Source organism: Pieris napi, chromosome 14, assembly GCF_905475465.1.
Source record: "Pieris napi chromosome 14, ilPieNapi1.2, whole genome shotgun sequence".
In the NCBI taxonomy this organism is placed as follows: Eukaryota; Metazoa; Arthropoda; class Insecta; order Lepidoptera; family Pieridae; genus Pieris; species Pieris napi.
This window is the reverse complement of record NC_062247.1, coordinates 3,850,677-3,876,860: the sequence shown is the minus strand read 5'-3', so window position 1 is coordinate 3,876,860 and position 26,184 is coordinate 3,850,677. Positions and strand designations below refer to the sequence as shown.

Sequence of the window (26,184 nt, the reverse complement as noted above, 5' to 3'; positions counted from 1 at the left end):
TTCGTTATTTGCAGTAATTATTTTTAAATGTTTAGAAACTTTTATTTATGTTTGAATAATTTATTGTATCCAAAACATACAAATAATAACATACTTATAAACGATCATGTGAGTGACAAATTTGTTTATCATTTATTCCTGTATATTAAAAGCTTATACTTTAAACTTGTGGATTAATGTTACGATGACAAAATAAAAGATAATTAAATGACATTTTCTTTATTAAACATTAACAACTTTTAAAAATATTTACATCTTATCCCAATCAGTTCCGTTTTTCAAATCTTAACATTATAGGTATTTCACGTATCACCATTCCATAATATCTTTGGTTTTATTGTTACAATAAAAAATACGTAGATAATACATTGTTTGGTAATTTACTACATTATATGTGAAATATTTAAAAACAGAACGTAACGCACATTTCAATTAAACTAATCTATGGTTTTTACGTTGCATTCTCTATCTCGCCACAGATCCTTTCAATGTTCCGATTCTGTAATCTATGTCTTTTCACAGCCTATAACCTAATGACTAGACATTGACTTAACGTAGCAACTTTCACATATTTGTTTATAAGATTATTTAGAACGATCTTAATTTTACAATACTGATTTCAATCAATATTATCTTTAAACATACAATAATATTTAAATACTTTTGTTGAACTACGATGTTTTTTCTTGTGAAATATTAGACATACAAAATGTTAATTCTTTACTGTGTTACACCTATCTACAATTTTGGCTATCTAATAGCTAATATACTTGAATAATCTTGTATTTATTTTCATTAAATGCTTTTAATAGTACAATTATACTATATAATATGTAGACACAATATATTTGGCACATAGCACTAAAAATACATTTCAGGTATCTTTATTTTGATGACTCGTTATTGTCAATCTATAAAATATACATTACAAAATACAATGACATTTGAATGACACTTAGAGCATACTGACATCTATCTGACAACGTCGCTTGTTAGCGTTCTTGCAAACTTCTAAATTTGAGATTTGTAAGTTAATCAAATTCTTACATTTTACTTATGAATGTTTCCATAACAAATTCACAGTTCCAACACTAAATGTCCTAACATACGGTACAAATTGACTATTTTTAAGGACGTACAAAAATCTAATTCAAAATGACATACCAAGTATGCAATAAGTTTGATTTCTTAAGATTTTATTATCCGGTATGCATATTGACATTGTGTTTCTCTTTTATGCGAGATCATTCGATAATCTATGGTTATGGTTATGGATGGTGTTATGGTGACTCTTTTGTTTCTGTCAATGACTTTTGTTTCACTGTGCGAAATTTTCTACTTCCATTATATCTTTGATTCCAATAACAAAAATAATAACTTTATTAGTCTGATTTCATAATAAACTTACTACTTAACAATGGACAGCAGCTACCAGCTTTATATATTCGTCGTAAATGTCTACTCGTATGTATAGAGTTATCAAGTAATTTCACAACAAAAACTTCGAACAGAATCAATTCTTTGGGATAATAATTAGCTAATAATATTTTGTCAAATATAAGTTAAATCTATCTTATAATTAAGTATGAAATTTATCTAAAAACATCAAAAATGCTACGCAACATCGTACATTCCTTATAAATAAGTATATATTTCTTGTATAACAAGAAACATATAATATGCCGTACAAAATTTGGTTTGCCTTTGGTTCCCGAATCGGCTAACATATAACAATGGTTGATGATACTGTGCTGTACCAATTTTTATTCCTTTAAAAGGACAGTCCTACATTGCACACAGCCGGTTCGGATCCCAGGAAAAACGCATTCCGTCAAATTTAATAATATAATAAACTCCTAGACATCCAAAGCGATATGAACCGTGTCTACCTAAAGGTAGTCAAAGTTGTTCTAACGCATTCGCTGCGCAGGCGGCGTCGGTCAAGGCGCAGCCGCCGCAAGGGCAGGTCGCGTGGGTGTGGGAACTCGTGGGCAGGCTACTACTGACCCACGGGTTGTCTGGTTGTTATTATTTTGACCGCCTGTAATAATAAAAATGTATTATTAATAAAACAGAACGGCGTCTTAGTGGTTAATTCATGGCGTATAATCACAGGTTTGGTTTTACTGCACTATTTGCTTTACAAATAAATGACACAGCCTTTAAAATAAGAATTATGCTGTGGGAAGTGTAACTTTAATATATTACTATATAGTTCTTGTCCATAAAATTTTTTTTTCTACAATTTGATAACAGGTAAAAAGGCTAGATATGATTGTCATAAAATCCTCCGTACCAACATGAATTACACTATAATATTAGCGGTAAAATTTAATTTGCTATATTTAGTTTTTTTCCAACCGACTTTTGCTAGTGCTATAGAGTAGTAGCTATAAAGTTTGAATATATTATTAGACGTAGTTTACAAGGCCTTTTATTTATTAAAAGACAAATTACCTATTAAAGAGCCAAGCATCTTTGTGACGGAGAACTTTCTCGAGCGCTGCGGGGTTCGCACTTCGGCTAGTAGTTTGTCCATACACCGATAGAGGTCGCCAGTATTATCGGCGACACTTGCTTCGCTGAACGATGCTCCGTGCGCTGCACTGAGTGACTGGCCATCTTTTGTTGGTACCTGTAATAATATAATATATGACTTACACACTATACGACACACAACTATTTAAACACTATACGATTTGTGGAAAACAGTAAAGATTATTATATCTTGACAGTTTACTAATGCGTAAGAACTACACAATATTACATATAACTGGACAATACTACTAAAAAATAGTACTAGAATAATAGTACTAGTAGTATAGTATAGGACTCAGCCATATTTAAGGCGGTTAATAAATATTAAAAAAATATATGTAAGCAAACCATAGATTTAATAATTAAAAAATCCGTTAAATTTTGTCGTAGTATCGCTTCACGCATATGAAGAATCTATCTGTCTAGCTAGAGCTATCACATAGCTTGCGTTGCATGCTTATAAATGCCACATATTTACAATTTGCGTATATTCTAGAAAAGTACAATGTGAATTAACATTGTGTTGAATGCGTAATACCGAGAAACTAACAGGATGAATAAAATCCTTTAGACGGGCTGATTCATTCAACAACGGAATTAGATATAGTTTATAGCGCTTGTGTTAACTGGCTTGTAGTTATGACTTGCAAATAATCGAAGCGTTCGAAAAACAACTATTAAGATAACACCTGTGTTATATCAGTACTATTCGATTAATTTTTAAGCCTACTATCATCTATATGTGGCAAAGAGAAGTAACAAAAGAACGGCGTGATATGGCGTATCGTAATTTGAGTATTTATGATAATTTTAATAAAAGTTGCCGATCGATGTAAATGGGCGGTTTTAATGATAAAAGCTTCTTTCAGACAACCCAGACGTAAATATGTGATTTGCCTGAAAGAGATCGCTCGAAAGCGATAAGGCCGCCAGTTGTCCTCCTTTTTATTTAATTATGTCAATTGTATTATATTTCGGTACATGCAACGAAGTTTTATAAAATAAATAGGCTAATGAAAACGTAAAATCAGCCCTATGTGCGTAAGGAATTTTCTGGGGTTAAGACATGGTTACCGGACAATGTATACATGTATTAATTGCGTGTATAGTAAGAAAATCATTGGTGCGAAGGCGTGATTCGAATGCACGACCTCACAGTTGAGAGTCAAGTGCCTAATAAACTATGCATCTACTTTCGGTGGCAAATTACAAAAACGTTTTAACGTTAAAAAAAAACCTTAACAACAAGCTACTCGATGTCTAAAGTTCAATTTACCGTTAAGTAATTTATTGATTAGATGGGCGTTGGGTACCCTTCCTGTAGGTGTACCCCTTCCTACCGGAACACAGTTTTTGTAAGCCAGTACGAAAGAATGACCGTCACCTTTTTCATGTTTGTAAAATTCTACTTACTCCTTAGTTAGTTACTCTTATAACAAAAACTAATCACCGGAAACAATATATATATTTTTTTTATGGCTCTGGGACGGTTTGTGCACTAGCTCACGCACGAATTATAAAAATCACGTATGAGATTTTTATAATTCGTGCTTTTTGCCTTAGAAATTCGACTATGTCCTCCATGTACGGTTTTTGGGCACTCGCCCGGTACCGCACAACCCTCCCAAAGGCCGTGAACAAATTTAAATTAAATTAAAACTTGCCCTCGAACCGGGAATCGAACCCGGTACCCCTCACCTAGCTGCCACTTAATAAGACCGCTAGGCTATGAGGCCCCGAACAATATATTTATTTACAAATCAATAACTCTACATCACACTCTACACTGGCAACACTGTAATTAAGCTAAAAATAAATATCAATGCCCACAAAGGTCATTGTACACACTCAAAAAAGTTTCACAGTACACGTTGACAATTCGTGTTATGGTTGTGTTGTAACATATTGTTCGAGTCCTTCTCCTAACGAAGGCTTTACAAGAACATTGTTCACAAGGGTCTTGCGAACAATAATGATGTAGTTCTTAAAGTAAGATATTCCTGTTTTTGTATGGTACAAAATTGTTCATTCCATACAAAATATATCTTCGATTCCTGGCCCTAATTTTGGTAATTTAAACGTAAGTGTAATTTTTATGAACAATAAAACTACCAACCAAAAAATACCGCCATCTTTAAATATAGCTGTTACTATAACAATGAATTATTCGTAAACTTGTCAAATTGTTTAAATCTGTCAAACCCAAAAGCGTTTCTTTTCATATTGGGCTTAAATTTGTATCTCTATATTTAATTAAAAAATTGTGTACCTGTCTTAAATGATCCAAGTCCGTCTTGTTTCCTAATAACGCCAAGGGCATACCGGATGTGGCAGAGTTATGAGCTGGACTGCTATTCTGTGGTTTCTTCAAAATATTTAATACTTCGGTGGCATATTCAAAACTTGTTCTATCTGTTACTGAGTATACCAGGAGACACGCGTCGGCCCATTGAATCTGCAAAAAATATATTTTCTAATTACGTCGTCGTTTTAGTGTCATTATTAAAACTAGCTCTGTCCAGCAGTTCAGCAGGTTGCTGTTGATCAATGTAAAAACAGTCTGTCAAGAAAAAAATATTCTGGATAGGTAGTATGGCCTCGGTATGAAACCTCGGTACCTATGTACCTACCAAATACTAAATATGCATAAACATTTAGATATTCCTGTTATTAATTAATTCTTAAGCTTCGGACTTAAACTAGACATCTTTATATCTATAAAACATATTGGGTTATCACATATAAATGTAATCCTTTTTGTATGTTTCTTACGTAAGGGTAAATATTCATTATAAATAAAAATAAAAACAGTCTTGAATATACAAATATATAATATATAGGTTTATATATAAAAAATACAGAAAATCTAAATATGTAATAAAAAAAATACGAACCATTTATTACATAATTATACGTATGTGTATTATGCATGTATTCAATTATTTTAAATATAAGCTTTTATATGGATATAAGATAAGTATCGAAAATTAAAGATTTCGAGTAATATAAAATTAACTAATACAACATAATAACTATTAACCGCGTTTATTTAATGACCTAATAATTAATATAAAATAAATCGTCTAAATTTCAGGACGAGTAAATCATGAAAACCTAATTGTGAGCCAAATTTACGAGCAAAAAAGTTCACAGACATTTATGATTAATTAAGTCTCGTAGCCAACATTCCTGTGCAAAATTAGAATACATTCAGTATGGCACCGTTGCTTATTTCTGAAAAGCTTGCGAATAAGCGTAGCTTCCAGTATCATTCATTTGTGTATAAAATATATTAATTAATTAAGTAGCAGTACAACACTATATGGCTTTTGGCTGATTGCATCCACTTCTCTGATAACTTTTATTTTTTATAGACAACTAGGTGATCGGCGTTCTGGTACATTAAGATTTTTAAGTATTGGGACATGCCGGTTTCCTCACGACGTTTGCCTTCAACGTGGAAGTATTAATAGCGCACCTATTAAAACATCGGAATGATTCCTAACACTGCTGTTAATTTGCATTGTAGATAATTTTATTAATAAAAATGCAATTTGATAAACCACAAAACAGCGCGAATATTTAAAAACTATGGAAGTGGAACTATGGAACTAACTACTTATTATATCCCGAAGGCTGCAACTCGCTTGTGTACATTATTGCAACACAACTCAAAGCCTTTATTCCATACTATGTTTTTTTGTTTTTGACGTAAGTTATTGTTCTCTGTTCGACCGTATGGATTGTTTATGTTGTGGTGATTATATACAATAAACAGGTACTGCGCTACAAATACGGAAATTTAATAAGATGTGTATGAGCTGTTCAACCGATAATTTTTATAATCTATGGTAAGGAGCTTAGAAAATAAATATAATATAGGTTACATATTGATTTGAAGTTTGATTCAAATTAATTGAATTGTCTGTGCACTAAAACTATATTACAAATCGAAAAAAATTGTATGTTTTTAAGGAATAAATTCAAAAACTACAGATGTAAAAAAAATTACAATGTCCTTTTCTTTTTTAAAGATTTATTTCCTGACTTCGAACCCTAGACAACGGTACGGGGATCGATTCCATGAGTGAAGCAACCTCTGAGACATGCCATCTGAATAAATAGATAGAGTATAGATTCACCGATTGGCGTTTTCAATAAATTTTGATTCACCATTAGCTAAATTCATGTTAATACAAACCAGATGTTTAACATTTTAATGCGATGAACGTTCAGTGACTCCAAATTATATTAGTTATTATGATTGTAATTTGAATAATCGCCGAGTTTTCTTTTGTGGCGTAATATATTAAATATAGGAACGGCTGCGCCAGAAGAAATACAAGAGTACTACATGTGTATGATTGCAAAATACCTCATGTTCACGAAAGATTTAAATGATTTTATGACGTCTAATCTTGCTTAGGCCTTTTCACAATATTTCAAAATTTTGTCGTGTTTCTTTAGTTGTAATGTACAAATGTAATAGCGATATGGTTTTAAATAGCTTTTATTTGTAATAAGGGTTTTGTATTTGTATATATAATTTTTACGGTTATTTTGAAATTATAATTGATCAAGCCTATTCGAAGACATAACAGACCGCCTACGCGAGCTTCCCTACACTCAATTGTTACAACACCCTTGAAGCCTCTTTTGTCTCTGGAAAATGGACTTTCCGCCTCAGGCTTTCACATTGTTAAACATTTAGTATTGTCTTTGATTAACATAACTCATTTAAATAAAACACTGTTTTGACCGGATTGAAGTTATGTATTATTATAAATTTACAACTATTTAACATAATTTTAAATTTATCCGACGTTTCGCGTGCTTTACAGCGTGCGTGGTCACGGTGACTGAAGACAAAAGATGTTGAATGTCAAAAAGTATCACAGCTGCAGAGAAAGTTGAATTATCTGTATTTATTTCCCCGGAGTTGGTATCGACTAAAAGATGGAGGGTTGGAGGGTTGGAGGGTTGGAGGGAACCCTCCATCTTTTAGTCGATACCAACTCCGGGGAAATAAATACAGATAATTCAACTTTCTCTGCAGCTGTGATACTTTTTGACATTCAACATCTTTTGTCTTCAGTCACCGTGACCACGCACGCTGTAAAGCACGCGAAACGTCGGATAAATTTAAAATTATGTTAAATAGTTGTAAATTTATAATAATACATAACTTCAATCCGGTCAAAACAGTGTTTTATTTGTTAAACATTTTCTAACTGCATTGCTTGCTAAAAATTATATACTCTTCTGTAACTTATAAATAGTATAGGTATATTTCTTCATCAGAATCGGGGCGTAATACATTACGAAACAGTAATTGTTTCGTGATGAATATCGAACGCAGGACTTGTATAATTATATTGACCCGGAGATATTGTACACATGGGTGAGAACAAAGTACTATTTTTTAATATTGGATCACAAGTATGTACTTGCCTTTGTATTCTAAATAACCATCGCAGTAACAAAAAACACGCAAAGAAAGATTAACGATTCTAAAGGTGCTATCATACTTAAGCGCCAAAAGTTTTATGGAGTCAAAACTTCGTATGTCGACACGACCATTTGGCAGACGAGGTGAGCTACAATTAATATTACATGTAAACAGTGAGTCATACGCCGGTCACTGGAGCGCCTAGATTATGTTCGCGACGATTAACCTATTTACCAGAACATTTGAAACACTTTGATTTTGTTTGCGGAAGGGTCTATTTGATGTTGTCCAGACCTGGAGAAAGTTGAAAGAATTCGGACATTCAATTCGGTCGACTGTGAATTATTAGGACATGATAATAAATTAGTTAATAAACGATGAAATAATATCAAACATAAGCGTTATGAGTTTTAATAGCTCTTTATCTTATTTCAACGTAATGGGAACTAACAAGTGTACAGAAATCTAAGAATATTTTGTCTTGGTTTTTAAAATAATGGAGCAGTGTTGGCCTAGTCGCTTCAGCGTGCGACTCTCATCCCTGAGGTCGTAGGTTCGATCCCCGGCTGTGCACCAATGGACTTTCTTTCTATGTGCGCATTTAACACTTGCTCGTACGGTGAAGGAAAACATCGTGAGGAAACCGACATGTCTTAGACACAAAAAGTCGACGGCAGGTTTCAGGCACTGGAGGCTGATCACCTACTTGCCTATTAGATTTAAAAGTTCTTGAAACTGATTCAGAAATATTAGGCCCAGACCTAAAGAAGTTGTAGCGCCATTGATATTTTTTAAGTAATGGGGAATGTATGAAATATTTTATGTGGATTTTAATAGTTTATCTTCTGTTATTTTCTTTATTTACTCACAAAAATACAGACACTATTGCCAATACGATATCGCTACTGTGAACTCTGCGAATATATATAAAGATGTTGATATTAGATCGACTTGGTAAAAATCCATTATGTTTCAAAGAAATGCAGACTAGAAACAGCTCTTTGACTGTTTGTTTGTTTTTCATACTAACGACAATCATCCGATATAAAAATGTAATATCCTTACTTAAAAAAGAAGTCAGCCGCGTTTCTCTGTCTATATATACGCGATAAACTCAAAAAGTACCTACCTAAAGGGATTTTGTACAGTTCTCACCAATGGTGTGATTACTGGAAGGTGCCGTTTATTGTTGCAGATATCGAAATATTGGTAACATATACGTACACAGAGTAGTGACGAATAATGTTAAATAAATCTAAAAAGTTTCTTTGAATGCATCTTATCGAAAATATCTACTTTCGTTCTATTTAGTGCTTGTTCACGTTGACTCGCGGGCGCGGCGGCGGGTGCGGGCGCGGAGAAGTACTTAGACCGCACGTGCGTTTCGTATGTGAAGTGTGAACACTTGGATATTACGCCATATGTTTGATATTTCGTGACCGCGCCCGCGAGTCTAGGCTTGACCTATCCAGTTTGAATACATTTTTAAAAGTTTAGTTACGGTTATAGCTAATCGTGAAGGGTAACGTTAACAAGATAATAAATGTAACCTCGATTTGTTAATGTCGTTATTTTTGAAGCAACATCCTTAATCTTTCAGTGATTTATAAAGTGAGCTGTTTAGAGACAGAGGTCGTTTCGTTTTTAACGCGAAGGTAACTATACGATAAACTAACATAATTTAGTATAATTTTTGTTTAGCGGATGCTTAGAGTTCAAACATTTTTACGATTAATCTTCAGAAGTGGTACAATTTAAAAATGGAATACGAGTTTCATATATGTCAACGTAAAATTGTAAAAACCGTTAGATTGTAATCTATCTCGCGAGATTGTAAACTGTCGAAAAATTGTGAACTCAACGTACTGCTTACAATTTAACGTATTATTATTCGGTAGATTATAATCTATCGAAGTGAAATCGTCATGTTGTGAAACGGTACGCACCTCGCGCGCTGATTTATAATAATACATAACTTCAATCCGGTTAAACAGTTTTTTCTTTAATACGTTAAATTGTAAGCAGTACCTTGAGTTCACAATCTTTCGACACTTTATAATCTCGCGAGATAGATTACAATCTAACGGTATTTACAATTTTACGTTAACATACTCGTATATAACCTGACACAAGTGCCGATTGTTTATGGCACCGAATTCATAAATTGATAAGAAAATTTATCACCATTTTCTTATCATAGCTTTTAACCTTATTCCACGCAAATGTGACAGTAGGTATAAAAAGTGTTTACCTGTTCTGTGGGAAATTTGTCCAAATTTGATCCAGAGACGTCTATTACTTCTAGTTCTATTGGAGTTCCATTAATCGGCACTGTTTGTCTGTAGAGCAGGTCTGTAAAATATTATACTGTTATCTATGGTGTTTAAAAAACAAATAAATAAATGCCTCATGTCCGAGTGGTTAACGCAATGTACTAGAGCATCGTTTCTCAAGCGGGGGGTTGCAACACTTTGGCGGGGGGGGGGGGGGGGGGGGTCGCAGTCTGTTGAAAAATAATAAATACAAACTACATATATAGGTAAGAATGATTGGTTAAAAATAGCACGCTATGTACATATATATTATAATAAAACAGTGACGGGGTCGCAAGACTGTGTACTAGAGCAATAAACCCACTTAACAACACAACTTGTTTAGAAGAAAAATAATATAAATCAGGCAGATCGTGGACCATAAAAAAAGCTGTATTAATCAAAATTATCTTGAAATACCGCTCCATGCTCTTATGGGGCTTGACTGAACTGTGGTATTCAACAATAAAACATTATAATTATATTGAATACTAGCGGCCCGTATTAGATATTGATATGTTATTTAATATGCGATGAAAAATATTTTTTAGGCATTTTTTTTACACCTTGGGTAACATTATTGTAGTTTTGGTAGGGTTCCTTATTTTTTTCTTTCAATTCAAATAGCCTATATTAATCAGTGATAATGAAGCATTCAAATGGTGAAAGAATTTTTAAAATCGGTCCAGTACTTTTTACAGCCCTTACAAACATAATCACATACAAATCTTTCCCCCAAAGAATAGGTTTCGGTAGTGCAGTACAGAGACATTAATCGAGAACAAAGAAATAGTACATACCTGTATTTGAATGATATTCTCCAATGTATCTTCGTGTTAAGTACCGCACTATGAGTGCTGTAACAAGAAAACATATTAAGTGAGATCAAAGAAAGATCAACATAGTATGTAGGTGACCGCGTTAGGTTCTTTGGGTAACAATTTTAAGTGGTAGAAGTGTTATCTAAGAAAACATTGGATTACATCACAGATAGGTCAGTAGAATGATGCGTTGTTTATGTAATCTTGCCCGAATTTTATTAGTCATTTCGCATTATGTAATTGAATTTCTAACCTCGGCCTGAAAAATTTTATACGTATGTATCGTTAAGCTTAGGTTTCCTAGAAAAGCGGTGCCGTTATCTAACGGCCGTAATGTAACGTTGGGTGACGCCACCCATACGTTGTCTATATGTCACCGTAAAATTGTAAACACCGTTAGATTGTAATCTATCTCGCGAGATTGTAAACTGTCGAAAGATTGTGAACCTCAACGATTTGCTTACAATTTAACGTATTATTATTCGGTAGATTGTAATCTATCGAAGTGAAACCGTCAAATTGTGAAACGGATCGCACCTCGCGCGCTGATTGGATATACATAACATCGGAGTAGGTTTTCTAGAGAACGTTGAGTATCACTGTAACGTCAAATAGTCGTGCTGTCATTTGCATGACGGCCGTCATAGCTGTGATAAACAGCAGGTCAACGTTTTTCGCGTGTAGCGGTGCCCATATTTAATTAATACAATGAGTGGAAACGTGACTTGGACGAGCGAAAATGATTGTTGTTTGCATTATGTTAAAAAGTAAAGACGGCCGTCATTAACTACAGTAAAATGACGGCCGTTAGAAAAGCGTTTCTAGGAAACCTAAGCTTCAGAGTTTAATAACCGTAATATTCCGAGTCGTTACAAATAATATTTGTGCATGCTCTGTTCCAAAGACTTGAAATGTCGCATATTAATTTTAGTTAGATATTATGTTACTTGGGGCCAGTGGTAGCCTAAATCCAAAATGGCGACCAATCTCGACCCCCTACGTCGCCATCTTGGTTTTTCGTTAATAACTCAGACATTTTTCAATTTGCGTACACCTACGTTTCTGATTTTAAGCGCAACATTGAAATGAAAGGTTAAACATTTTCAAATGCCATTTGTAAGAAATTCTAAGTTTAAATGTTAAATGAATACTTGTTTAAAAGATTCATGAATATAAGTCTAGATGCTTTTACATTAGAAATTTAAAATTTAGTCTACATATTTAATTATGATACACTGCCCCAAGAATTTAGGTTAGCATAACATTTATATTTTTTTAGTTGAAGACGTGTCAAAACTTATGAATTTATGTTAATAAGTGATGATATATTTTTAAGATTTATATTGTTATTGTTTTTTTATGAATAAGATATCGTGCGTGTTATTCTGATCTATTTAATACTTGAAAGTTTTAAGACTCTATCATATGTGGGTCATATTATGAGTTACGAGTATCGAGAGTCGAGACTGAGTGCTAAATATGACTCTCGTATTGATTTTGTCGGAGCTTAGCTCGTAGGGCGCACTAAAATCAGTGGTTTTAAGTGTATTTATATAGAAATGGGAATAAAAAAATACACGCTAAAAGAGCAAAATATAGTGTTTAAAATTATTAGATGTATTTCGAACCCAATACCAAGAATCACGTGCATATCATTATAATGTAAGATAAATTTAAAAAGTCAGTGTACTTACCGGATTTACCAACTCTGGAGCTACCAATTACTGCGATGCGCACGCGAGATGGACTGGAGCGTTCGTCTCTCATGGCTACGACAGCTGTAACAAAAAATGCCGCCATTTTGATATTGACAATTTGTAAATGTTTGACATTGACAGCTCATATTAGCCCGGAGCTTAGCAAATGTCCATGTAAGAGAGGTTAAATGTGATGTGTATTGGTGTAATAGTATAGAAATAACTGGAATGGAATAATAACGAATTTAATATCAACATTTTTCGATATTTTATTATTCAAGAATCCCACAATCTGTCGGGATAAATATAACGCAATAATCGAGCTACAGAACTATTATTACTCTTACAGCGCGCACTACGTATTTTGTCTAAATATTATTTAATACGTTTTTAGGAAGCTTGTGTTTCGGCCAAATCATCGTCTCACGTCACAACTTACGTTCCATAATCGTACATATCACAAGTTATTGTAACGTTGCGCGGTAGTGTTCCCATTGTAAATGAAATATAAATATCTGTGAATGATTATTATTTATTATAGTAAGGAGCTTAAATCTTTATTAATAAAAATGGTCTTCTTTTTTTTAAAAGATAAATTAAAAGCCACGTTTATTTTTGTTAAATTAAGTTTAAACTATGAAAATATGTTAGTTAAAATAGGTCTTAAACGACATATGAAGTTTTCAAATTTTATAAATATCTTATGAATTCAGAGAATTACCAATAAAGATCAGATTATACAGAGAAAGTATTAAAAGCGATTATGGTTTTATCGCCGATGTGACACGTTAAAAAACTATAATTAGAAGTCTATTATATATTTAGAAGTCCTATATTAATTAAAAGTTGTTAAACAGATAAAAAATGACTTCAAACTGTTCCATTTCCAAAACTTATTACAAAATTAGGTTTGCAGACCCATTTTAGAATATCTTTTGTCGCGCCCATTAACACATGGCAATCGGACTATTAATTATCTTGAGTGTTGTCCAAACTTTGGAGCGAACTCATTCATGATACTAGTGAGTGCATTGACGTTATAACACAAATGTGCGTCAAGGATTAACCTTACCTCACTTCGAAAATGATTCGAAAAATCTGGTTCTCATTCTCACTCTCTCTGTTTCTCTGGTACCACGCAATCCCAACGGCAGCGTATGAAGAACTCTATCGAATTGGCTTCGTTAGACGTTATTAGGAACCCAATGTGAGCTAATTGTTAACTAACTCGACTCAGAAACGGTCAGCCATTTATTTTGAAGTCACATTTCAATATGAATCTTGGTATATCTGATTGGAAGATATAAATATAATCGGCATCTTTTGAAATTGGATTATGTCGGTTACCACGTAGACGTAACCATAGTAACATTTGTAGTAATTTATGACAGTGATTCATAACTGTAGACCACTACGAAGATTTATCCACGCGAAAATCTCATTCTAATTCTGCCACATATTTTTAGAGAAAAATTTGAAGGTTGCGTCAGCGTATTCCGTGTGGTTGAATAACCTAAGATTTGACATTTACAAAACATAGAATAACCTTCTATTTATTGTACTGTCAGGGTTAAGATGGTGAATGACATAAGACAATAGTATTGACATTCCAGTGTTTAAAAATAGACTCGCTGGCTGTTATGTTAAAATTATGACATCTGTAACGATTTTCTTTCTTATTTGTGTAATAGGAAAGCATTTGTTTTTTCAAAATAGGTATTATTGATGTGTGCCTAGGTTAGGCTAAAGCTATGGAACGAATTTTTGTAGTTTTCACGAAATTCACGCGAAACTGCTGATTAGTATTTTATTAAACAAATGAAAAGAATTTTCAAGAAAATATAATAATCTTCCAAGTGAGCACGCTGGAGTCTCAATTTTATATATTCCAACATTATTCGTACTAATAAATAAAAATATTCAAAATGGCTCTTCGATTTCCCAAAAAAATTGAAAAAATGTTAAGATTTTTATTGGTAAACATGATATTTTAATTTATATGAGAGATCATCGGAAACAATAAAATATAGAAACTGCGACGCAAAACGAGAGATCTGCTGAAAAAAAAAGAATTTATTTATGCTTGGCGCCACACAATAATAGTCCTGTCGCCGAAAAAATTGTGGTGTTGCCAAAAATGTGACGTTTAATCCGTATAATATTACGATTCACTTTAAACGTTTTGTTTGCGAATTCCCAATCAAATGGATTTGTAAACGAGTTCTCTGTTCGTTCTGGAGGAATCAAATTATCCGTCCCTGTGCTAGTAATTAGATTACAATTATTTACTTAGGTAGCATTGTTTCCTTAAAATGGCGTTTTAACTAAAGCTCTGATCAGGGCCCTTTCTCTGTAACTTCCAATAGCGATTCCGACCGGACCGATATACGGTGCACATCGACCTTATTTTCGTTACGTAGCGTTATGTTGCAACATGAACGCGCGGAACAACAACTCGCTGAGGATCGTTGACGGTATCGTTAGTGGAAGTTATAGAGTAAGGACCCTGATTTAATGAGAGACGAAGGCTATTAATGTAATAAAACTTTTAATATTTATGAATTAATAATAATAATGTATATTCAAGCATTACATTGTGTAAGATTTGGAACCCTTTTATGTAAAAAATACCTATTTCAGGGTTGCCAGCCAGGTTTAAATTACATTTTTTAAAAGTATTTACAACAAATTTAAACAGGGTAACGCTAAAAACGCGTACTAATTTTTTATTTATTTATTTAGTTTTTAAGCTTACGACATCACACACAGTACTAAATCTACTAATTATTTTACAAAATCTTACATCTAAAATGTGTGACAATTAATGTAAGCATAGGTATAATTAGGTACCACTCACTACATTATTCTACTGGCTTCTACAATTCTAATTATAATTTGTTTTATATTAGAAATAACTTCCGTTATACAAGTATTAATAAACGTACGCAGGTGCAAAACGTACTTAGTGGTGTCGAGAAGACTATTTTTTTTTTAAAACAATTCACACCAATTGACCTAGTCCCATGCTAAGCTGGTGAAGCTTGTGTTATGGGTACTAGGTAACGGATATACATACATATTATAGATAGATAGACATATAAATACATATTTAAACACCCAAGACCTGAGCACAACACCAAAATGCTCATCAAATCGATGTTCGTCTCAGCCGGGGATCGAACCCGTGACCCATGGATTCGCAGTCAGTGGTACTAACCACTAGACCAATGAGTCGTCATTGTTATAGTGCGGGTCTTAATACTAAAATAAGTGTTTATAATCTCCACAAAGGAAAAGGTCAGGATTACGTAGGCAGTAATTGCAAAATGTATTTTCCACAACATATTAGGGGCGCAGAATTGGTAAGCGTGGGTGAGATTCTAAACGAACGAATGTGGGTGATGCACAAACATTGAACTTCAAAATACGACTAATGACGCAGATTCTTAGGAAGTATCAATCATTGTTATGATTTCTATCTACCCTGTTTGTTGAAGTTCCATTTTAGTTCGGTTCTACATTTCAACGGACACGACAAGATAGAGTAGTGCCAAAGCTACAGGCTATTTTAGAAAAGCTCGCAAAGCTTTTACACTACACGGACTTCAGTTTTCAAATATAATGTAATATTTTTTATAAGGTATAAAAAGGCTTTTTTTCCTCTCTGTTTGTTGTAATGTTTTTTGTATTGATTGTATTTTTTTAACTGTTTAAATAAGCAATTTACTTAATAATCTTTGGTGTAGCCCTTGAGGCACCAAGGTTAAACCCCTTAGTGGTTTTAGGTATAGGTACTTCTATGTAATATATTAAGCAATAATAAAAAGAATTTAATTAATAGGAAATTGATATTTAAAATTGTATATTTATTAATTAACATTTCGTTGCATTAACATAATAAAATTGACATGAAAACGATAGTTCTCTAATAGTATAAAGCTGTGACAGCTGTGGCAGCTGTGGCATTACTTTACATAACACTTATAAATTATATAAAATAATAAACAAGAAAATAACGGGACGAATAAAGGAACAGTTATTTTTTTGTGAAAGCGTTTATTGTAGGCACAAAAGTAAAACATTAATTATTTATTATTGCTAACTTATTACGAATTTATTTATTCCCATGCTTATATAATTGCTTAAGCGTCCGTCTCTCAACTGTGAGGACGTGCGTTCGAATCATGGCTGTCCACCGATAGGCTTTTGTTTCTTTATTCGCAATTAAAACTTGTTCCTACGGGGAAAGCAAACACCGTGAGGAATATTAATCCTAAGAAACCTCAGGCACAAAAGGCTGTTTCTAAAATTGAAAATGATCAATTATATCCAATATAAAACTAAGACCCATATAGCAACACTATTATTATATAGTTTCAAATACAACACCAACCAATTACCTGGTCAATATTGTTAGCCACCATTAAAGGCTCGAATCGTTATATTTACATTACATTAACTGATGAAAGCTTTCTCGGAAACAATATCGTGGAAGGTCAGGTCCTTGGCAATAAATCCTATCGTTAGTCATTTTCCCATGTCCTCAAGGATCTCTTCAAGGACCGCGGATATTCGACACTGTTTCAGAACGAAGGTCGAGTCCTTGCTCTATTGATAAAACGATCAATTGTGATTTATGGTTTTTCATACTTCTCAAATGATTCCACTTGACTTTCATTTTTCCAATTTATGCACATGCATTAAGGGTTTAGAGAAGTGGCTTAGTGGTTTGCATCGAGAGGTTTTACGTCGGTTTTTTCTCTGGGCTTTTTTTTTCTTCTATATAATAGGGGGTAAAAGAGCCTGAGAGTCTGAAAGAGATGGCTACTTGGCTCAAAAACTTGGCGATTAAAAACAGTGGCGGCGAGTTTATTGCCAGTTCTTCTCTTCCGTTCTACGACCTTGATTTGAGAACTGGCAGTGAACGTAAAATTAGAAGCATTTCATATATATTTATTTTTTGACCTTCATAAGTATACATTTTGTTACTTATATGAATCATTTAGTCGTTGTGTGACAACAATTGTTGGAAAGCAATAGATACTCTGAACTATTTACATAATGTAATAAATTTGCAATTTTGGCCGTTTTAAATATATGGCATATTTTTAAGGCTAAAAATACAAATGTTCGAGGGTTATGTACCTATAACTTACGACATGGCCGAACTTTGAAATAATATATATTATACTAGAGTATACTATACCAGCAATTCTGGCGATTTCATGGAATAATGCTTATATTTAATTAATGATCACGATTTTATAGTTATAATAATTAAATTTAACAGTATATTTGCAGGCATGCAGCCTGTATTCATTTTAGAGTTTCACAGATATTGTAAATTGGTACAGAAAAGAGTTGATATTAGGTATGTAGCGACGAAACTTTTAAGTGTAGGTTGATATTTCTTAGAATTAATTACTTCTCCAAGTGATAGATGTGAATCCTCGGAGGTGGTTGAACTGAGTCGGGTTGAATGAAAGATATACAGTCTAAGCTTTCTGTTTCAATAACGAATATGTAGAAAGGGAGTCAAAGTGTATAATGTAACGCAAAAGCCTTTGAGGCGACAGTTCAGTTACGTTCCCACGAGTATTACTTACCAGCCTTGCGATTCTGTAACTCACTTTTCGAACTCACATAGCGGTTTTCGCATCGACGGTCGCTCTGAAATCAGTCGTGAAGCAGTCATTTTATGATTTGGCATTCTGAAAAGGTGGGAGCTTGTAGTTTATTGTTTATCAGAATGCCAAATCATAAAATGACTGCTTCACGACTGATTTCAGAGCGACCGCCGATGCGAAAACCGCTGTGTGAGTTCGAAAAGTGAGTTACAGAATCGCAGGGCTGTACAAAAATAAATGGCTTAATAAATTAAGTGAATACTTAGTTCATTAGTTTGTATCTAATGAAACAAAATAATAATGATACCTGTATGAATTATTTTGTAGAAATACAAAATAATCTCCAGATTTTTCAATACAGAATAAATCAATATAAAACAGTTAGTTTTGATTGTTACGTGCACATGTAATTATTTGTATACAAATGTGTATTGTATTTCGAAATAATACTAATGCACAAATCCTTGATCTCCTAATCTAATTGGAGCTGTACTTGACCTATTATTTTAGGATAAACACAAATAACAAGGTGTGGTTAATCATAGTTTACAAAAGCTCTGTACGTTAGACGTATTGAATGAAATTGAAGGTCTTCTGTGTACTCTTTTAAACGAAGAAATACATGAAGAACGACAAGCGCCGACCAGATATTTTTTTGAAAGCAAATAATCTCCCCAAACGAATTCCAGATTTAAACCTTCAAACGATCTGTTTAAACCAAGTTATTTGAATTTAGAATATATTTTGAATGTGTTTCAATATTTTAAAACAACCAACTTGAAGTTAGTGATAATGTGTAGGAACTCCGAACGAACAGTCTATAGTATAGACTCTATACTCTGAAGTTCATGCAGCTCTAACAAACTAATTACCAATTCTCGTAAGTCCTTATATTACTCACTGGTTAGTGGTTAACAGATACCAGCGTAAAATATAATTTGTAGTTAGCGTGAATCCAGAGTATGCAGAATATATAATAAGCTAATGTATATCTACATATATACTTTAGGTGATACTAATGGGGAAAATGTCGGAAAGAACTGGCACAGAACTGTCCAGTTACATATAGTGGTGCATTATAGAATGTTGCGCATATTATTTTAAATTTGGAAATAAAAATTTGACAATTGACTTCATCTCTAAATTAGATCTATGGGAACACGGAAGACTATAGGCTAATTTCCCGCTTAAAATAATTTGTTTATGCCAAGACGGTGTTTATGAAAAATATTTTGAAATTTCTATAATTATATTTGATGATCGACATTAAATCACGTCGATGATGGTCACAACAATATTATTGCCAATAACATCGGAAACTGGTTATTTTGATTAATGTTTATTTAAATGAAAAGCCGATTGATATGCCAATATACGAGAAATCATTGAATCATCATTACTAAGGTTTAATTATTTATACGCCTTCGAATATACAGTATTAGTATTATCTATAGTGTTTGTATATATTTGAAGTAATACTGTCTGATACTCCGATCGCTCTGTTTTACGTGCTTAGATAGGCTTTCAGTGGTTTGCATCCTGCCCGCTCTACGCCCTTGACTTTCGAACTGGTAGTAAATGTAAATTTAGCATTAATTTAACTTCTTTTCTGACGTTATAAGTGTACTTGTTTATATGAATAAAGTTATTTTGAGTTTGAATTTGTATCTATTTTACTATTATTTGTTTTTCCACATTCTTCTCCCAGTCATGATTGTTGAAAGCACTCGCGTTTTTATTACGGAATTTTTATTTATGTGGTTTTCGCGATAATATTATGACATCAATTTCACGTTGTTGGAGAGTTCTCTTATCGAAGATATAATGCTCATATTACGATTTATGACTGGTTAAACTGGGGCACAGTGCTAGAACTTTTAAAGGGTTTTAAACTTCGGTAACCTCACTATACTTAGGACGATAGGCAACGTCATTTACACAATCGTATAAGTTAAATTCTTCCGTGTCTAACCAGCCTTAGTTCTGACATATGATATATCGCTACAATGCAATGCAATTATCTGCCTACGCTTCGGATGGTAATAAATCTATTTAGCCATGTTAAAAGCATGCAGATCATGTAGCGTGTTGTTTGAGAATTGTATATTTCCATAGGCGATGTGCCATGAACCTGAGTATCAAAATTAGATTTGGTTTCCTGTGGGGCTAATTTTGGTTAGCTTTAATTGCTTTTAAATTAATCACTTTTAAACTCATAAATGTTGCATGCGTCATTAAAGTCGAATAGAATTACCGTGTGATTTATTTTGTATCTGGTTGAGCAGTGTTGGCCTGGTGGCTTCGGCGTGCGACTCTCATACCTGAAGTCGTAGGTTCGACCCCGGCTGTTCACCAATGGACTTTATTTCTATGTGCGCATTTAACATTTGCTCGAACGGTGAGGGAAAACATCGTGAGGAAACCGACATGTCTTAGAGCCAAAAAGTCGACGGCGTGTGTCAGGCACTGGAGGCTGATCACCTACTAGCCTATTAGATTTAAAAATGATCATGAAACAGATTCAGAAATCTGAGGGCAAGACCTAAAGAGGTTGTAGCGCCACTGATTTATTTATATATTTTGTATCTAATTTGAGTATAAAATGTGCATTAAAATGCGAACACGTTCTTTTTTATCTTATTACAAATAATGTAATCAAGTGAATTAAAGAGTATAAAAATGTTGTACTTATTTTGATACGCAAAATTCTTCTTTGATAACTCAAAACAATAAATATGGATGTATCATAGTGAAACATTGTTTATGATTTTTATTTTTACACAGGAGGAAAACTGCTAGAAACATTGTCGGGCGAAACACCTGAGCTTCATAAACGAAAATAGACATTATTATAAAAATAAAAATAGGTTAACTGCGTTATTGATTTCATGCCTAGTGAAGCCTCTAGCTCTATCGATCGAGATATAGAGCTCGTGCAACTGTGCCATGTTTATAAATGTATAGTCTATTTTAGATAAATTATCCCTTTACTATTGTGGGGGTAAAAATGAAAGTACCGTAATGTGCAAGATTTAAGAACACTTATATGTGTAATAAAAATAAAAAAATCAATGGCGCTACAACCTTTTTAGGGCCTCAAAATTCTGTATCTGTTGATCATTTGTTATTCTAATAGGCAAGTAGGTGATCAGCCTTCTGTGCCTGACGCACGCCCTTGGCTTTTTATGTCTAAGGCAAGCCGCTTTCCTCACGATGTTATCCTTCACCGCTCAAGCATGTGTTAAATGTGCACATAAAAAGAAAGTCCATTGGTGCACAGCCGGGGATCGAACCTACGACCTCAGAGATGAGAGTCGCACGCTTAAGCACTGCTGCAATACGACATCTACGACAACCCGCCATATTCTCATTTAAACTTGACAATTTACATTTGACACTTGACATTGCCATATTCATTTAGAATTTTTTCACGGTACGGTAGCTCTACTGTATGTGCGACCCTTCATCTCTTAAGATTAATACATATATATGGAACTTATTGATTTAAAGGCAGAGCTGAAGCATCAGTAGCTGAAGATCAATTTCAAAAAGATTTTTGTTTGTAACACCGCATAGAGAACATGCAACAAACAGATACTTATATACAAACCAATCACAATTTTTTAGGTTACATTTAATGTTTGCAATAAAATTATGTTGATTATTTCACTTATCACCCCTAACTTAGTAAGCAAAGAACAAGTTTACATTCAAAGGCTAAAGTTTAGTTTTGATAAGATCGTGTAGGAAGATATCTCCGACGTGGGTGTTGCACAAACCTGGTCTATTTAATACGACACAGAGGGCTAAGCTAAGTATTATTGGATAGGAGTTTTTTGAAAACACGTGTTTGAGACACGTGACTTGCATATTTCGGACGGCTTAGTGCAATCGCTTTGCCGGTTATTAAAGCTAGGACCCCTAGGTGACTGTAGACTAGGTGAATGTACATCGTCATTAACTATTAGGACACGAAGGCATTTTGTCATAAATTTTATTGTTAAATTGATCATATTAAGAGCAAATTCCTCAAAATATTACAGCCATTGTTGAATTAATATATAACTCGCGCTCGTTGAAGGCAAATGCAAAGTTGCCTTCAACTAGTGCCGAGTATAAAAGTATATTAATCGATATTATATATATTAACGATGAAATTGTATTTTGTTGACTTACATAACTATTAAATATATGTAATGTAAAACGCACTAATAAATTAATTGTGGCTTATTTAAAAATCTGCTTGTTTAAAAATCTGACGAATATAAGAAAATTCTTTTTTTAAATTTTCTAATTTGACGTTTGGATGTTTTTACATATGTCATGGTTGCCGAGACTGTCACAATAGGTTGTCAGATAACATTGGTGATTAAGTCTATCAAAATGTCAACGCCATCTACTGAGATGTAATGCGAAAACCAGAGATATTATTAGATAAATGAGTAGTTTTAAATAAGGTCGCGTTCACTGCAAAATAGTACAAAGTTTCTTTGGCTAGATGCAATCAAACTTTAAACGCAGTAACCGAGTTTAGAACTAATTACTGCCCCTTTTGACATAGAAACGTGATGCAATAAATAATTTATTATGTATTTTATTAATAGTCGCAGTATTTCTCTACTACTTTGTGTTTACACGTACTGTGACGTTTCTGTTTAGAGTTATGATATAAAATGACGGTTAATATTCGTTTTTATATATATGATAATGAATATGAGAAAATATAGATAAGGAAATAACTCAAACTCAAAATATATTTATTCATATAGGTAAACAAGTACACTTAGGAACGTCAAAAAAGAAGTTAATTTAATTGTAAATTTACATTTACTACCAGTTCGCAAGTCAAGGGCGTAGAGCGGGCAAGAAGAACTGGCAAGAAACTTTCCGCCACTCTTTTTAATCGCTAAGTATATGGTAATCTGTCCGATAGAAAGTGGTTTAGAGTTAAATAGATAAAAACAAATATTACGGAAAAAATGAATGCTAGAAAATGAATGCACTAGAACTTTAGTTTCACAATCCATTGTTAAACTAAAAATACCTTTTAGGTAGTAGGGTATGTGTGTATGTTACTCCTGTAAAGCTTGACTAAGTGGACGAAAAGAAAATGACAGATAGAGACGGGGGATCAGCTGTATGTAGCCAGAAAGAAGAGTGGTGTTTAAAGGGTTTAAGTCACAATTTGGTTCTCGAAAAAACAATTCCATCTATAGCAACAAAATAATCTAGATTTAAAATTCCTGTTAAATCATCGCGACGGCATAAAAATAGAAGGCCTGGAAAAGGCCTTAGTAAGTTAACACTGTAGTTATTCTAAGATTTTCACACTAAAGTCTTTGAACATTGAGTATCAATATACACTTCGCGTAGGCGGTATAAAGAGGAGTTAACTTCAATTAATGGCATAGACAAACTTTACCACGGACAATTTACACATTTATTTTTATCTTCAGTCTTTAGTTTATTATGAGTTTGGCTTGGTCAAATTAATAAAAAAAAACCTAAAACGTATCCATATATATATAAAGTTGTATCCTTCTAGCTACATTCAATTCATGAATGGAAATATTCGTATTGATATTTCGAAGGTTGGCTGGAAAATTACTACCGTGTAAATATGTTAGCGGAGCTTGCCGCGCGTTAATTTTGATACGATTTTCCGTTAGTAGATGCGAAGTCGATATCCAGATGTATTATTACAACACTTAATACGTGACGGTCTCTCGAGCTAAGTAATAATCATTTTTAAATGTAACTTTTGTATATTTGTGTCATAAAAATTCTCGATTTAATCAGCCGTTTTTTCATGTAGAACGAAGAAATGGCAAGGAACTCTCCGCTATTACAGTAGATCCGTAATTATAGTCCGTAATCTCTCGCGTTAATTCGCTTCTAGGTGTAATATTATAAAACCTTGTTTTCCGCCGTTTTGCTGGTAATTTTTTTTATTTAATTATTTTTTCTGCTAACAAAAAATTGCTAGTATTTTTATTTCATTTTGGTCATATATTTTTGATACAAGAGCTTGTAACAAATACCGTATATATAGTAATATGTATGATGTGGTAAACTTCAATAAATAAATAAATAAAGCCTTTTTTCAGGTCGAGTAATTCCTGAGATAAGCGCGTTCATTTAAATAAACAAACTCCTGAGTTTTATCATATAAGTATAGATAATAATCCAGTAACTCTACAACTCTCTAATGCTAAGAGCATTAGATTTTAGCTTCGCATTTTTTGCTTTGCATTAGAAAGGAGTACTTAGGTTTGAATCCCGAGGAACACAAATTTATCGCTTAAAGGAGTGCTTGATTTATATTGTTTATTAGTACATTAGTAAAATATTTGTGTCTACAATGCCAATGAATATCTATTAAATTTAATAAATGACTCAAATTATCGTACCTATTTTTTTTATTTTCATATTTCGAATTTCAATTAGTACTTATTCGTATTATGCTTATCTCAATTTATGTTTATTTCAAATAAGTAATTAAGATTACTTTAAGTTGTCTCCCTCAGTTAAACATTACTATTAACATTTAAATGAAATCTTTTTATTAAATTATCTATAGTTTGGTGCACACCAGGAAAATATTTCTGGATGTTATGGAATTCTTATGCACAAAAAGAAACAGTTAAAACGGTGACTAGAACAGCATAAGATATTGAAGTTGTTTTTAATTTGTTTGTCTGTCATACTTTACATATACAAGCGAATCATTAAAACCTCTTTCGCGATTTTTACTACTTGGATAACATGTAGTTGTCAGCCTTTGTAAATCACAATTTGCATTGTTATTAAATTTCAAAGGCTTGCTTATCTTTTGTACTGTTAAAAAGAATTTTATTTTCAAGAAGATGCTAAAAGCTCTTCGTAATCCGATAAATTATTTTTATAAGTTATTCTATTGTTATCGCTGTTTATATACATTAAATTGTTAAGTTTTAGAGTGGATTTAACGTTAATTCTTTATATTCTTATAATATTATTTACTTTATCATGTAAAATTAAATTATACAAAATTCACAATTTTAGTTATATGTATTTATTAAAAGTCGTAAAACTTTTGCAGCTAAATAAAAATTAAAACCAAAACATTCAAATAGGTACTTCCTAAATTATTAAAGCATAATATAGAATAAAAATTTCATTTCTATACAACAAATTTAAATTTTTAAATTATAACTAACATCTTGAAAATAAAAGCTTACCTGTTTAACGTGATGTGACTTCTAAGACGCACAAGCACAGCACTAACACAATGTTTATTAGCAACAAGTTCTTTGAAAACTGAACACACGCACCTCGGTGAACGTCTGAAACACAACTGAACTCTGCGCTCCTCCGTATCGCTATATATATACGGACTCGCTGTTTTCAGTCGCTTCAGGCGATTTCATACAAAAATATCAGTGGAATCCGGAGCCTAATTTTCGCTGTCACTACCTCTTTGGACACAATGGGAGCATTGATCTCTTGCATGCAACGACAACTGACCAGATTCTTTCAAACTGACTGGCCTGACCGAGTTATAATTCATTTCTTAAGAACCATATATGGGATTGTATATTAATTGGGCTGAGATCAAGTAGTTGTGCTATAATCGTACTTATAATTTTATTACGCTATGACCGCTTGGTGTTACTCGAATGTTCTCAGTTTAGTATCAGGTAAAACAATAGTTTTATGTTGTTAAAGAAGAGAGTTACCTTAAAAATAATTTACTATACC

General features: G+C 33.0%; 1 protein-coding gene across 1 annotated transcript; it reads right to left on the bottom strand.

Annotated features, from left to right (window-relative positions):
* Window positions 1-203: 203 nt before the first annotated feature.
* LOC125056210 (ras-related and estrogen-regulated growth inhibitor-like protein) lies at window positions 204-25,786 on the bottom strand. Its single transcript, XM_047659218.1, has 7 exons — window positions 25,665-25,786; window positions 12,815-12,898; window positions 11,100-11,156; window positions 10,239-10,339; window positions 4,808-4,993; window positions 2,458-2,635; window positions 204-2,041 (listed from the first exon to the last, which is right to left on the bottom strand). The coding sequence occupies exons 2-7, from the start codon at window positions 12,885-12,887 to the stop codon at window positions 1,941-1,943; spliced, it is 696 nt and encodes a 231-aa protein (XP_047515174.1). The 5' UTR covers window positions 12,888-12,898; window positions 25,665-25,786; the 3' UTR covers window positions 204-1,940.
* Between the last annotated feature and the right edge of the window lie 398 nt (window positions 25,787-26,184).